Source organism: Coenobita brevimanus, chromosome 38 (genome assembly GCF_032717465.1).
Source record: "Coenobita brevimanus isolate Jiangsu-jjx chromosome 38, ASM3271746v2, whole genome shotgun sequence".
Classification (NCBI taxonomy): domain Eukaryota; kingdom Metazoa; phylum Arthropoda; class Malacostraca; order Decapoda; family Coenobitidae; genus Coenobita; species Coenobita brevimanus.
The window spans coordinates 51449898-51466374 of NC_136991.1; the positions used below are offsets into that span (position 1 = coordinate 51449898).

The 16477-nt window shown below is 42.3% G+C and overlaps 1 protein-coding gene across 1 annotated transcript; it reads left to right on the forward strand.

The window, feature by feature from the left end:
- Positions 1-854: 854 nt before the first annotated feature.
- On the forward strand, positions 855-16271 carry Pif1 (Pif1 DNA helicase). Its single transcript, XM_080269978.1, has 11 exons — positions 855-1003; positions 1280-1580; positions 2821-2925; positions 3534-3648; positions 6629-6763; positions 11734-11867; positions 13135-13376; positions 13964-14103; positions 14389-14583; positions 15775-15920; positions 16071-16271. Exons 1-11 carry the CDS (start codon positions 855-857, stop codon positions 16269-16271), a joined length of 1863 nt encoding a protein of 620 aa, XP_080126104.1.
- Positions 16272-16477: the final 206 nt, after the last annotated feature.

The following is a 16477-nucleotide window of genomic DNA, read 5'->3' on the forward strand; positions in this document are numbered from 1 at the left end:
AATAGTAATCAGCTTTTGCCTGTCAGTTTACAGCACTACCAGATAACATTCCTCATGAGCCACCACCAGACGTCCACCCATCAGAAACTAACCTACCCAGAGAAACATGAGAGTATCCAACCATATAACGATGGGGCCATCTTCCCTGCCTCAGAACCGACACAAATTTGTAAATTAACTGCAGTGTCCATGCACCACAACACACTTGGTCACCTTATGCACCACACTATCACAGTACAGGCAGTTCCTCAATGTAGCCTTAAAAGATCTCTGGTAGCAATTGGTTATAAAATCACTTAGGAGGCAAGAATTGAAGAGCTGAGAAGAATGTGATGAAATTTGAAGTCAGGGTACATGCATGGTCATTTTCAGATCAGTCAGCTTAAAAGTAAAGTTGTGAGGCTGTGACAGTCAGCATAAGCAGGAAGAACAAGAAAATACTAAGGAGAAATAAAAAAATTCTGCTACAGAAAATGTAACAGTGTAATCTGACTGAGAGGTATCTGGGAATGTGTCTGGACTGTTGCCAGCTTCCTGGAAGTTGCATGGTTCCCATGAATGAAATATTGAGACATGAAATAAAGTAAGTACCAGTATGCGTAAACAGCTTGTGGTACATATTTGGCATATTCAGTATAATACCCATTTTTCATCCTATTCTTCATTTCTCCAGATGGTTTTATTCAGTTTTGGGGAAACTTTTTATAGTGAAAGGGTAAATGAAGGATGTATCTGTGATGTCTCTATAAAGATTAATTACATTTCTGAGATAGCCAATAAACTAAATCATATGTCATCATTTTGAAGGGGTTATAGGATACTATTAATTTTACTTATTCATGCCACATTTCAGGATGGAGACCCCCAACAAAGATGTGGCAGTACAGGCCCCAGCTCTGCAGTGCTGTGTCACATTGGAGACACTCCACCCTGGGACAGCCACCGTCAAGCAGACCGCTGTGCACAGGAAAGTCAAGCTTCTCTTAGGACGTAATGAGTTCAGGTCAGCATAAGAAGTCCTTAGTATATTAATATCCAAGTTGTCAAACCTGGAAATCCTATTTCCAAAATCCTTCACCTTCCAAACTATTTTCTCATATAGTAGAGGTGTGTGTGTGTGTGTGTGTGTGTGTGTGTGTGTGTGTGTGTGTGTGTGTGTGTGTGTGTGTGTGTGTGTGTGTGTGTGTGTGTGCGTGCGTGCGTGTGCGCGTGCGTGCGTGCGTGTGTGTGTGTGTTTTTATTTATTTATTTTGCTTGCATGCACCATTTTGACTTACAGGGACATCATTGTTCGTGTGGAAAGTCCCAGGCAGTCTCTTCAGTATGCAGTAAGGGGGGACATTAAGTTACACAAACGCTTTATTAAGGAAGGCAAGGCCACCATTCATCTCCGTGACCAGAATGTCAACCTCATGATCTCCAATGCTCCACCCAGCCAGCTGTTGGTGTTCCTGAGGCTGCTGGCGGGGAAGAGAGCAGCTAAGGAAGACTCTGAGAATGGTGGTATCATTAGTGCCAGGAAGCGCCTCTTGTCCACACTACCCAAGACTTTTGATGAGATTAGTCCTTTTACACTGAAGGTACAGTAGTAGCAGTAGTAGTAGTAACATTGATAGTAATAGTAGTAGTAGTAGTAGTAGTAGCAGTTGCAGCCCCTGGCTCATCTGAATGTGAACCTGGCAAACTGTAGTCTGAAGTTCCTTTTTTCCTGCAGTCCATCGTCCCTCTTTCAGGAACAGGGAGAGAGTTGAGAAATGTTTACATAACCATACAGAAGAGTTGTTTGGTCATACTGGTGCCACCCAATTAAGACATCCTTCTCCAGCACCTGAATGTACACAGTCTGTACTAACAAACAATTTCACACCTAATTGGTTCCGTGAAAAGTACCACGAACTGTGAAACCGTAAAAGTTGGGGCTTTGATCCTATGGTAGATAGGCTTGTTGGTTCCAGGTTCCATGCCAACTCCCCCTAAAACCCAATAATACAGTGTAAAATTTACTGATCACACCTGAAAAGAAACTAGTATTAATAGAAAGTACATACTGTAATAGGCAAGGAAACTCACTTGAAAGGCTGGAGTGAGGTGCTTATTGAAAGGGATGGGGGTGTAATTTCTGAGGCAGTCAGTGGAGCTACAGCAGCCTGCAACCTCTGGCACCTCCACCCTCCTCTGCCTCTGCTGCCATCGTCTCTCCACGCAACACATCCATCCTGTGCTGCATCTCTTCTGTGCCAGTGGTGGTGAACAAGTGATGATTGCTTTCCATGCGCACGGTTTGTTTATGTTTTCTCGCCGTGAACAGAGGGGATTTCGTGCGAAACCCTGTGTTTGGGAATACTGTATTTGTAGGCCACAGCCAACCATGAAACCACGAACAAAGATGTTGCTAAACTTGGGGCTCCACTGTACTGATTATTTATTTACATTCTTTTCAGCTCTCTTTTACTTCTCTCCATTGCATTGTTGTTGAACCTAATCTTGTCAGTAAAGTAATTTTTTTTTTCTAATGCAGTAACCGTACCAAGTATTGAGTACCATTAAAACTCAGTCCTATCTTTGTTGTTTGTGATGGTCAAATGGTGATATTGGTCACTCATGACAACAAGCCATATCATAGAGGACTATTGTAACAGTCCAGATCATAGAGGACATTCCACCAAGTTCAAATTACATAATATTTTGTATGACAAATATTGACAAATTCAATAATATAAATTACAGTTCATCTGTTGTTCCTCGTTGCTTTGTAGGTTAGTATGTGGTATATATTATGCTTATCTCAGTTCAAGCTAATTCATCCATTTCCTGGCCCAGGAATATGCAAATGCAAGGGGAAGCAGTGGCCTAGCACCTTTGAAGGAGAACAATAGAGTGCCTGGAGAATCACCTGTATCTAGCAAGCACAAAAGGGGCACTAAAGTATGACCACAAAAAAAAAGTATCTTATTTTTGTTGTATTTTATAGTTCATTCTTTTTAATTGGCAGACATTTTTGTCATGTGAAACCTATAGCCGATAACTTTATGTCAGAGTAAGGCAATATGTGGCTCAATTTTCTTTCCTCAGTGCATCTGTGACTAGTACCATATTCTTGTGTCAGTATATTGTTATAACTCATCATTCAAGATGTATAGATGGCAATTTTAGGCTTAGTTAGAGTAAAAGGAGAGTAAAGATAGATTTATACAGTACTACAATTCAGGTTTTCACCGACAGAAGATGTGGTGATGATGATTTAACTTTTAGGACGTCAGGTAGTACATGTAGCCTTCCGGAGTCACTGGAAATACACAAGGTCTTTTATTAAGAATAATAATCAGGTCTTTATTTCTTAAAAGCACCAGTCTTCCAGTGGAATTTACTAGTGTGAGATGGCAGAAATGATAGCTACACGATAGGAAAGGTGTCATTGGACTGAAGAGGTTACTTGCTGAAGATCGTATATTCCTTTCATAATGAATTACTACTCAGGCAGTTTAGCATTTAGGAAAAACAGTTCGCAATGGTAGTATACTTCTCTCTCACAGGATGGCCCTTCAGTCAAACCCAAGGTATCCCGAGTGCTTACACCTCTGGTCCTCACCCAGGAGCAGAAGAGAGTGTTACAAGCTGTTCAGAGTGGGCAAAATGTATTCTTTACTGGTAAGGATTCATTTGTTTGTTTTAGCTTAAACCATTTAAATCCAATCTTTTGTTTTGTTGGTTCATGCAACCCTCAAATGGCTTTCATTAGTTTTGGAACACCTCTTGTAGATGGCTTCTTTGCCCTTTTATGCTGTACAAATGTTTCTCAGCTCAGTCTGTCTCCCAAAAGGAGGATGGCAGGCTGCAGGAAAAGAGCAACTTCAACCTGCAGTCCTCCGGTTTCACATGCCATATGCACCTGGGGCCACAGCAACTTTAGCAGCATACGCCTGGTTAGTCTTCGAACATCAGAAACTTCTCAAGTGGTGTCCCCCAAGGATCTGTTTTGTGCCCTACACTCTTTAACCTATACATGCACGACATACCCACACCCCACATACCACAGAGTCACATAGCTTCCAATGCAGATGACATAACACTTACATGTACACACCAAAATGCAAACACAGCTGCACACATCCTCCAATCTTACCTAAACACACTGCACGAATGGTTCACCACAAACAGGCTCAAAATAGCCCCAGCTAAATCTACAGTATTGTATGACACTGAGTAGGAAATGAAGCACAGTTATTGTGAAGGCCTGTCTTTCACTATTGAATGCTTAACATCCACATTCTTTACTAACTTATGTCTGTATGCATTTTGCTTGTCAGAGTCACCTATCTTCCAAAAATGCATTGAATATGGCATTGATTTTCTCCATGCATATGTTATCAACGCATTTACACATACATGGAGGTCCTATCTGATGAGCTGGCGTCGCCATTTTCCTTCGACCAACACTCACACAAGCTTCACCCCTGTCTCCAACTCCTTGTCTCATTTTTCTTCCACATTTCCTCATGCCGGATGCGCTTTCATGAACCTACAAAAGTACTCGACACTGTATCACTCTCAGAGGAACTCATCTTGCTCCAATAACACCACCAAAATTAACAAAAGAGCAATAGACCACAGAGTTCAAGCCATGTGAGCCAGCCAAGCACAGCACTGCTGAAAAAGGTTCCCCAGAGGGGTTGCTGTTCTCAGATTGACTGAGAGAGGGGATTTCATAACGTCACAGCCAAGTGACAAAGCTGAATGGCTAACCGCTGGACGTCGTGTGAGTCACTCTTCTCCCTCCTTGCTGCAGTTCGCCACTTTTTGGCCAAGCCAGACACAACTATCCTCCTATACAATGCTGCCATAAAACTCTTTATTTTAGACGGAACTGACCCAGAGAATAGTGACAAATCTAACTCTGGAAAATTTGCCAAATGAACGTGTAAGTCTTAAAGATTGCATTGATGTAGAAAACGGAAAATCGAGCATCTGGTCACTTTGTCAGTTTTTTACTAAGTGCCTCAATTCAATTGTGTGTTACAAAAAATAGGAAATATTTCAGTACTTTTTGCACTGGGATAGCATGCATGCATTACAGATTTGATTAAAGTGTACAATATTGATGTGTGTTGTCATACCAACTCTCACCGTAACTTGACCCAGAGCTTTGTCCATTTCTGTTACACTCAATCCTCGTAAATCGCGTGTTCATAAATCACGGATTCGTAAATCATGGCTAGGTGGCTGTCAGACTGCCGGCAACCTTAAATCACTGTTAAGTCACGAAAATTGCGGATCTAGGCACCCAAGTGGGCCTTTTCCGAGGAGAACCATAAACCGTGGCATTCAAACTGAAAATTGCAACCCAACATCCAATCACCGCGTGTCCCTGGTGGCATATGTGCATACTAATGCCGCCATGTTGTTGTTGTTCTTGTCCCGCCAGTCCGCACACTACAGACCGTCACTGTGGAGTATGTGAGTTACCTGCCTTTTTTGTGCAACTTCCCCCCGCCTCCTATCTGCCATGGCCCCTCCTGACCCCCCAATGAAGCACTGTAAGCAGTATGGCATCAAGAAGCTGCTGCAGTTGTCGTACAGTCAACGTTTGGAGCTCATTTGTCGTGTTGAGAGGGGAGAGAAGTTTTCAAAGCTGGTGAAAGAGTTTGGGAAGAACAAGTCCTGAGAGGTTCTAAGTTCTTCCCAACACCACCCCACTCCATTCACTTAAGCAATTTCGTCATAGGATTAAGGTGAGATCCCTTAATACATGCACTGAATATTCCTAAATTTGTATGATTGTGTTTTGATGGTGCCTAGATAGGTGTAGGTAGGGTGCTGTGGGGGTGAGTTGGCCAAAGTCCAGACCCAAATTAATTTTTCGCATAAGAGTTTTTATTCATAAATCACGGCAGTGGTCCAGACCCAAATTGCCGTGATTTATGAGGATTGACTGTAGTTCATGTAGCTCAGTGACAAGCATGGTACTGTGGCTCTACATCCTTTTCGTAACACTTCTTATTGATATAATATTCTGTTGTTATTCGTTATGCAATCAAGCTGGTTGGATAAATTTTGCATGCCAGAGTGTGTGACAAGAATTTGGCTTCCCTTTTTTAACATGATAGTAGTCAGTTTGGCTTGATATGATAGATACCATAACACAAAACATATTATGTTCATGGTAGGTGATGGTGACCATCATCCACTCATGATATAATGCTGCCAACTTCTTCCTTCACCCATATCATTCTTTTTCACTGTCTGCCTTCCTCTCTTCCTATTTCTTCCATTTTTCCTGTCACTTTTTATTACTCTCCTTTTCTTCTCATGTGGTTTTACAGTGAGTGACAAGCCTAATGGTTTCATGTAAGCCAGGAAACCATTTACATTGCTGGGTGGTAACCATATAACCAACCCATACTTATTCCCTACATATGAATAAGTGGGTTGGTGGAGGGTTAGTGCCCCACCTCACAAAATGACTAACTCAGAGACAAACGGCCACCCCTTATGCGATCATGGGGTTTTGCTATAGATAGATATATAGATTTGTTGTTAGAACTCAGCATTCAAAGTGGAGAGGTGGCAGTTTCAGGCCAAATTAGATTAAAAAGAATAAAGTATAGTAACCAGCGATCTATATTTTCAGGGAGTGCAGGTACAGGCAAGAGTTTCCTACTGCGTCGCATTGTGTCATTGTTGCCTCCAGATGTCACCTTTATCACTGCCAGCACAGGAGTGGCTGCAAGTCAGATTGGTGGAACAACACTTCATGCTTTTGCTGGTTAGACATACAGTGCTCTCTTTTTGTCATTGTTCAGTAGCCTATAGTGCATATACTTGACAAAGATCCCAATCCCTTATAGCTCATGTGATGGCCAAGTGTAGGGTTAAGTTGACTGATGACCCAAGGGATTTGTTCCTACGTTCCTATCTCCTAATTAAGGCTCATGAAATTTCATGCAACCATAAATTTTTATCCAAGTTATAGGAGTGACCCAATTCTGTCATATGAAAAAAAATCAGTGTTAGCCATGGCTAGTGCAGTTGACCCTCGCTATTCACAGTGATTACGTACCAGACCCTCCCATGAATGGGTGAAGTGCACAAAGAAGCGGCACCTGCCACAAATATCACTGGTTTTGCTGTTTTAGTTATTCCTGTTACCTACAAACCCACTTTGAGACCTGTAAATGCATTTTATGGCACATTAATGCAGTAGATGCTCGATTTAACGAACTGATTCAGTCAGCCCCTATTCCATTATCTTCAATTTTCCACTATTGAGCTCCATAATCAAGGTCCAATATAAGGGAAACTTTTCTGGTATTTTGAGGTACTTTCCACTAAATCCTTGAAGCCAACTATCAAGCCGAGTTCCTTACAGTGCGCACCCAGACCTAACAAACAATGCTAACTCTCAATGCTACACATGGCAGTCTGAATGTTTTTATTTTTATTTTATTTTTTTTTTTTCCCTCAACTCTGGGCATAGGCTTCACAGTCTGCTCCCAAGGCCCAGTAGTCCTCCTACATATCATACACCTCTACATGTCACCACTTCAGCGCTAACACCCACCGTTCATATTGAATACATGCTAGGACTCTCATACAGGACTGGTGTATTAGTATTAGCGGGGGTATTTTTACGACATGCCGGTGGGTCTTCTGGTAGATCGGTAAAGTCTGCTTTTATGAAATTCAAATCCTTAAACTGTTCCCTGCCCCAGCGGGGATTTGAACCTGGGTCTGGTAGGACTGCAGGCCATCTCTCTACCAATCGAGTCACCACCTCCCCCGAAATTAATACCCACACTTAAATGCATTATTGTGTACATGTTAACAGTGATACATATAGTAATAACTTAGTAATAAAATATGCACACATGAAGAAAAAGGTGAGGATAGTGGTGTATCAAATATGGGAGTATAGTAAATAGGGATAGTGCAACACTGCACACCGCCGAGCAAGGGAGAATTTCTGATATGAGCTCGATGACGTGCTCAATTTATAGGACTTTTTCCAGTAATTAGGTTGTTTTTGGAACGGAATTTCCTTAACTCCTATCCGCCCAGTAATGTCTATATACGTCACAATCAGGGTGTTACATGGCCACCATGTAGCGGGTATGCGCGCAAGTGTCTTTCTGCCACCACTTGAACCGGCTGCCATTTCATCTTACCACTGAAGGGTAGGGAGGAAGACCCTCCATAGCACACAGGTGAGAGTCAGTCTGTCCTGTCCTTCTGCCAGGTGTACATCTGTGTCTTCAGGTTCCTACTTGCCTGATTCCATCCGCACCTCCTGTAGCCAATTGCATCATCTACCTCTGTTAAGCCTCTTTCCAAGGATACTAGAAAAGGGCTCAGTGCTAGTGCCAAAAGGCATGCCTTGGATGCAACAGTGTCTAGTTTATCTAGTAGTGGAGAAGTTATCACTTTGATAGCAAAACCATAATTGGTGCCACAGGCAGACTCACAAACACATCCTGCTCTTGCTCGAGAATTATTTATCTTCCTCACATCATTACTTACCAGTGCAACAACCTAAAAACCTGGGGATACTTTTATTTGCAAGAGGAAGAGTTGGTGAGTAAACTGGATGTTAATTCATTTCCCTAAGTGCTAAAGTTTCCGAGATATTAAGGTTCGAAAACAAGCAATTTTCAGCAGTTCCAGGAAATTGACCATAGTGAGGCGATGACTGCTTTAAAAATAGCCCGGCATTTAAGGGTTAACAGAATTACACTCATTGTAATGGAAATATACCTTTAAAGTGGGAAAAAAAATTCCGGAGAAAATTATTCCTCTATCTCAGTCTTCCTCTAAATCAGTGTTCTTTAGATCGAGCATCTACTGTACTTTCTAAAATTAAAAGCAAGCTCATATTGCAAGAAAAGAGTGGAATTGTGTTCTGAAATAGTGAGTGCTGTAGATTGCTGATGCCCTGTGCTGAACAGCACATACCAATACAGGGGAACTGCACAGTTTTACTGTATAGGACAGTATTTCTCACAGTAAACATGCAAAACAAATTACTTACATACCACTAGGAACAGCTGATGCTATGGAAAAAGCAGGAAATATCTTCCTGTGACTTTTTAAAATAATTTCCCAGAGAGATGATGAAGTGGGCAATGAGAAAGCTTGGGTTGGGAAAGTGGCTGGTTAGGGTGGTTATGGCCATGTATGAGGGTGCTTGCACCCAGGTAGGAGTGAATGGAGATTTGAGTGATGAGTTTTCCGTGAATGTTGGTGTGCATCAGGGGTCAGTTTTGAGTCCCATGTTGTTTATCATGGTACTTGAAGCCCTGTCACTTGACTTCAGAAATGGACTCCCATGGGAGATGTTGTAAGCTGATGATTTGGTGTTGATTGCAGAGAATGAAAGGGAGGCAGAGGAAATATTCAGGAAGCGGAGAGATGATATGGGGCACAAGGACTTAAGGGTAAATGCAGATAAAACAAGTGATGATATCTAGGGTTGGTGGCGGTACCGTCAGAGAAGAGGGAGAGTGGCCATGTGCAGTTTGCCACAAGGGCATGGGAAGTAATTCCATCTTGTGCGGTGTTTGTGATAAATGAGTGCACAAGAGATGTAGTGGTATTAGAGGTAGACTGCGAGATAATGCTGACTTTATGTGTGTGGCTTGTCGGGGAGAGCAGGTGGAGATTGTCAGGGATGAAAGGATTGAACTTGCTGGTGAGTCTTGAGTGTGTGGAAGAGTTTTGTCATTTGGGAGATATGGTATGTGTTGGAGGTGGGGCTGGAGCTAGCTCTGTGGCTAGTGTGGTTGGAAGAAGTTCAGGGAGCTGTTGCCTCTCCTGACGTTGAGAGGACTCTCCCTACATGCTAAGGGGTCTTCGTATGCAGCATGTGTTAGGAGTGTAATGCTGTATGGTAGTGAGACCTGAGCAGTAAAGGAAGAGGATATTCGGAGGCTCAAAGGTACAGAAATGACAATGATTAAGTGGTTGTGCAGTGCGTCCCTGCGTGCAAGGCCTGGGGGGACTGGGTTTACAATGGAAGAATTGAGAGGTAGGATGGGACTGGAGTGTATTGGTGTTGTGATGAGGAGAGGTAGGTTGTGATGGTTTGGGCATGTAGAGAGGATAGGGGATGATAATTGGGTGCAGAAGGTGAGAATTGTTAATATTGGGGGTGGGGTTGTGAGGGGTAGACCAAGAAAGACATGGGACGAGGTCATTAAGTGTGACCTCAGGGTTAAGAGACTGAACAGGGAGGCTGCCATAGATCATGCTGCGTGGAGAGCCGCCATTTGGTGACCAAGGCCAATGCATGCAAGCATGTTGGAGCCTTCAAAAATGAAAATGGAAAGTCCACAAATATGCGAATAGTGGAGGTTGACTGTATTTGTAATAGTAGTAGTAGTAGTAACAGTAATAGTAGTAAGAGGTGATGGCTAATGTTAGCTACTGTGTAAACATTATGCTAATGATTGTAACTAAGTATAGATACATAGAATTAATGAAAATCATAATACTAACATGTCACTAAAAAAATAAGAACACCAGGAAACTATATACTACGCTGGGTGGTAACCACATAACCAAATTTTGGCACCTGGTGGTTTAGTGGGTAATTAAGGTGCACCAATCGGATTGAGCCTGTGTAGGTTTATATCCAAGGGGTGGTTGGGGTTTATTGCTCACGTAATGCCACTCAGGGATGAGTGAGGCTGGTCACTCTCATCTTAAATGTCAGGACCAATTTGCCTAGCTCTGGGCTCCTATGCCCCTCATGGGGCAACACTGGATTGGATGATAGTTGAATGAAAAAAACTAATAACAGTGATAAATGTTACAAATAGATGACGAATGGAGGTAGGTCCTATATTACGTATTATGAAAATAATGATGAAGTTGGTGAAAATCATAAGGATAATGAAGATAGTGATGAATAAAAAAATTGATAATTATGGTAACGAAGAAGAATAGTAAAGGGAATACTGTACTGTACTTGGTTTCTGTCTGGTAAAGTGAGGAGGGTCATAGTGAAGGAATTCTTGCTTGATCTATCAGTCTATCTATCTGAAAGAAATTTGCATACATCTATAAATACAGAATAACGGGTAAATGGTTGAATGAAAAGGAGGTTAAAAACTTAATTAATACTCACCTTTCTATTCTTGCTTGGCATGTATAAATCTCTCATAATTGCTCTCACCCACTTCCTGGAAATTTCCGCATTCTTGGGGAAGGAAAACACGTGCATTTGGGATCCTGATCTGTAATTTCCCGTGCAATTCGGGACCACACGTGTTAGGCATCCTTTATGCTGATAAATAACGAAGCCTGAATCACCATGCACAGTATTAGAAGGGAAAATTTGCATGGAAAGCAGTGTGCTCTAACCTCGACCTCACCATACATCATACTGAGGGAGGTGTTGAGGACATGAGTCTGGACGCTCAGGTAGCACTCTCTTTGTCCGCTTCATCAGGTTAACCCCCAAAATAGCACAGGCCTGTGTTTCTCGGTGGCCTTGACCCAGCAGACTGCAGGCATAAGTTATCCTCCTCTGATAGCTTACCATTCTCCTCATGGGGGATAGGGAAGTAGCTTAGGGACATTTGGATAACCAGGCACTGGATCTGCCTGGTTCAGTCAGTGCCACCACATGAAGGTTTCCCTCTCCACCACTTGCCTTTACTGTCAGTCACATTATACATACATACATATGCAAAAATGACGCAGTGCTTTCCCCTCCCCTGTAGAGTATAATTGTTTCAGGTATTGGAAGTGGTAAGGCACCTTTAGAGCAGTGTCTCCAGCTTGCCTCTAGGAAGATAGTAGCTCAGCAGTGGAGAAAGTGTTGCCATCTCATAGTTGATGAAATTTCTATGGTTGATGGACAGTATTTTGAGGTGAGTTAGGCTTTTTCTTACTCTCTGGACCCTACCTCACTCCATCCTTAGGTGTGAAAAACTGTATGGATGATGGTGATGATGAGGTCAGTTCATAATGAGTTGCCTTTCCAGGTTTTTTAATTTAGATTTTCCAGCATTTTGTGTAAAATTAGAGCAAGTACATGAGATGGAGGGATGGGCTGTAAAGTGATGGTTATTGGGAAAGAAGGTGACTCCCAGTGTGATGTTACAGTGAATGGAGAGAGACTAGAATTGGTAAGAGAGTTCAAATACCTGGGTACAATGATAGAAAAGAGAGGAAAATGTGCAAAAGAAGTGGAAAGTAGAGTGACACAAGGAAGGAAAGTAGCTTGTGCAATAAAGGCCTTGATAAGAAAGAGGCTTGAGTGTTGCAGCTGTGCAAGGATTAGTGCCAACTTTAATATACAGATGTCAGACTATGGTGTGGCATGAAAATGAAAAGTCAAGAGTAAGAGCAGTGGAGATAGGACTGCTGAGGAATCTATATGGAATACAGAGAGTGGATAGGATATGGAATAATGTGATTCGTGAAAGATGCGAAGTGAGGAAGTCTATGGACACCAGAATCGAAGAGAATGTACTGTGGTGGTATGGTCATGTTAAGAGAATGGATAACAATAGAGTGGTGAAGAAGGTATATCTGAATGAATTTGAAGGAGGGAGGAGGTGAGGTAGGCCAAGAAGAAGGTGGGGGGATAAGGTGGATGAGTGTGTGAGGAACAGAGGTATGGAAGTTGGTGAGGCTGAGAGACTGACAAGAGATTGAGCTGACTGGATGAATTTTGTGCAGAGAAGTGCATGACCAGGGATTTAGCACCCCATTTAATGTGACAGCATTCGGATTGGCTTTATTAGACAGGTATACAGTATGTGAAGCTACGAAGGTGGTGAAATTTTTGTGGCCTATCTGATGGAGTCAGGATTTTGAGAGCTTGAATGATAAGTGAATGGAAGCATGGCCCATTGAATTGGGTAAACTTAATGTCTGGATGTTTCCTCTCCTCACCCTGCCCTAGGATGGGAAAGGAGGTCTGGATGATGATGATGATGATTAGCATTTCAGTAGCACTCTTTGGTTACTACTGTCTTTGAAAAAGTGAGAAATTAGGTTAGGATCAAGCTGGTTGGATGAATTTGGTGTGGTGGAGCACATGAGATTGGGAATGAGATGATGTTGAATGATGACAGTAATGATGATGATGGTGATGACAGTGATGATGATGACAGCTTTCCAAATCCACAGAAACTAGAGGCAGTCGGTAGGATGATACGTGGCAATGACAAACCATTTGGTGGCATCCAGCTTATTCTATGTGGAGACTTCCTTCAGCTTCCGCCAGTTACCCGGCCTGGAGAAAAACAAGTGTTCTGCTTTCAAACCTCTGCCTGGGACTCCTCCATCACCCTCAACTTGGAGCTTACAGATGTTAAGAGGCAGAATGATCAAGAGTTTATTAGTATTTTGCAGGAAGTGCGAAGAGGCAGGTAAGGCCAGCTGATGTTTTGCATCTAGATGAGTGCTGGAGTGGAATGCTTTCATGTGGTGGTACTGATATAACCAGGTGATTCCACTGCCTCATTATACAAATGTCCCTCAGTAACTTCCCAATCTCCCAAAAGGAGGATGGTGGACTTCAGGATATAATTAACTTTGGCTTACAGTCTACTGGGTTGGCATCTAGGTGAAACTGGGGTTACAACTACCATTACTACAGCTACTACTACATTTAGATAATAGTGTCCACTGCATATCACTCCTTCCGGAGAAAGGTGGCAGTAACAAGTGCCTCCAGTAATTTTTTCCCTGTGTATAAACAACCATCTTTGTGTGACACAACATCCTCTGTTTTGTCATCATCATCATCATCATCATCATCATCGACATCATCAGCAGTCATTATTATCCCGCCTCCTTTTCCTGCCCCACTCGTGGATGAGATTTGGTAGGATCCAAACAACAAGGGAAAGGAAAAATGTGATAAGGAAAGAACTTATGAACAGTATGCCCAGTGAAATGGCCCACAAAATCCTGACTCTGCCTTCAGGTTATAATGATGGTAATATTTCTTCAGGTGCTCAGAAGAGATGGTGAAGCGACTGCAGCAGACAGAACGTAACAACATAGAGAGGGATGGTATTAAAGCCACACGCCTTTGCACACACCGAGAAGATGTCAACAATATCAACTACCAACACCTTCTCAGACTTTCAGGTATGCAGTCTGTGTATCATCCTGTCCTTTTTGTTGTATCAAGAGCGTAGGTGCTTGAGGTTAAGGTACTCAGTCCTCATACATGAAGGTGGCATGAATGTGCAATGAATCCCATCCACATCATGGATGTAAACCCATATGTGCTAGAATACTGACCCCACATCACAGGCACAAACATCCACACTTCTGTGCTTCATGTTGTATGCCAGCTAGTCAGTCTGTGTGTTACAAAATGTAGAATTTTGCTGTCTTGATTCCGAATTTATGTATTGTGTTTGTCAGCAGGAGTGTCTCAGGTGTTCCAGGCAGTTGATAGTGACCCAAGTTTATCATCAACTCTGGATTCCCTCACCCCTGTGCCGGGCAGACTGGAGCTTAAGACTGGCACACAAGTTATGCTGTCCAAGAACCTGGATGTGACACGGGGCCTAGTGAATGGAGCTCGTGGAGTTGTCACCACTTTTAAAAATGGAGGTGAAGGTAAGAGGGAATGTGCAGAGGAAGCAGCCAGTGAGGAGGACTCATTTTAAATACCTTACTTGTTAGTGCATATTGCTGTTAGTGTGTGTGTGTACGCATGCACTTGTTACATTCCGAGTGGTGACGTCATCGGAAGAGTCTTGCGGTATGCGGCGGAGTCCGCTCCCTTGGAAGTGTGAGGCCGGTGAGTTTGGTTGTTTCGCATTCCAATATTACTGATATTTCCTGGACTTGAGGATTGGGAGAATTGAAACATTTATGGGCAGAGAGAAGATATCCTTGAGTTGCTAATAATCTTAAAATGCACAGACCCATTTTACTGTGTCTTTCATACTTACAGTTAAGTACCAGACTCTTTTCGGTGTATGAGGAGACTGTTCAATTAGCTCAAAGAGTTTGGTAAAACCGAAATACAGTAAATCAAGGCTCATAATAAAAATGGTTTAGTGTTTGCAGATACCCATCACTTTCTTAGTCAGTCGCCTATATTCTCTCCGTATGGTAAGACCATTTCAAGGTACTGTACTTCTCCTAATGCTTTTCCAGCACACCCACAATGACACCACAATGCTGTTTCACTTCCTCATCTGTCTGTCTCTCTCTCCACATAACTCCACATGCCCAACTGGAGGGGCACTCAGTGGAGGTCATCTGCCCAACAAGGGCAGTGTAATTTCCAAAGCACTCTTCGTAATGGGTTAGGCTTCCTCATAATTGATTAGGGTTTTGCAAAAAGTGTTTTCCATATCCAGAATCTGTAATACGATCTGGATTGGTCCCAAAAGTTAATCGATTGTTCCCTAGGACATTGGCTATCTACCCGCCAAATTTGGTCCAAATCTGTCTTTTAGTTTTTGAGTAATCCTGCTAACAGACAAACAAAGTAACAAACTAAAAAACAAATAAGGGTGAAAACATACTCTCCTTGTCAGAGAAAAAATGATGTCCTCATTAGGAAAAGAAATATAATTTTCACATTACCCAGATTTTTTTCTTTTTGGAGTTTATTTTACAAAGCTTCATGGCAGAAAAAGACAACTATAGCTCTGCAATGTTTCTGCAGCTGTTCTTTGTGACTAGCATCATATCCCAGTGCTATTCCATTGTCACAACGCAGCATTAGAAATGGCAGTGTCAGGCCAAGTTTAAGTAAAAAGAGTACAGTGTTGTTTTTTCAATGTTTCCTGTCAGGGTACCCAGTGGTGAGGTTCCTGTGTGGCACGACAACAGAAATACAGCATGATAAGTGGACAGTGAGAGCAGGAGGAGGTATCTTCCTGACACGTCGCCAGTTGCCATTAAAGTTGGCTTGGGCATTCTCCATTCACAAATCACAGGTATTATCAGTATTGTAAGATGTTCGGTACATGAGAGAGGGAGTTTGTGGGGGAGGGAAGGGACTTTGAGAAGAACAATCTTTGATGAACAATGTGTGATACAAGCATACTGTAGTTCTTTTTCCTGTCCATGTGCTGTTTCATTTACAGGGTATGACACTTGACTGTGCCGAGATGTCTCTGTCACGTGTTTTTGAGGCCGGGCAGGCATATGTGGCGCTCTCCAGAGCCAAGAATCTACAAGGACTTCGTGTGTTGGACTTTAACCCCTCGTGTGTGCGGGCCCACCCTGATGTCCTCAAGTTCTACCGTAATTTAGCAAGATATCGCATCCCTGGCAATAGCTTTTAGGAAATTAATCCACATAGGTTTTAACATCTTGAATATGGATGATATTCATTATAGTTTATTCAACTTAGGAAAACTCTCAAATTGAAGAGTTTTATTAAGGTTGTATCTAACTCCTCTTATTCAAAACATCAGTCTGTCTTGAATGAAATCATCAAGAGATGGCAAGAATAATATGAAATAAATGTCAGAAGGCTCAGTAGGTTAAC

What these genes read in the sequence shown, in the direction of transcription:
- Pif1 (XM_080269978.1), top strand. Translation starts at nt 855, where the DNA reads ATGGAGACCCCCAACAAAGATGTGGCAGTACAGGCCCCAGCTCTGCAG. An exon ending in AGCACAAAAGGGGCACTAAA is followed by an intron (nt 2,926 to 3,533) that starts GTATGACCACAA and finishes TCTCTCTCACAG; the next exon opens with GATGGCCCTTCAGTCAAACC. An exon ending in CAGGAAGTGCGAAGAGGCAG is followed by an intron (nt 13,377 to 13,963) that starts GTAAGGCCAGCT and finishes ATATTTCTTCAG; the next exon opens with GTGCTCAGAAGAGATGGTGA.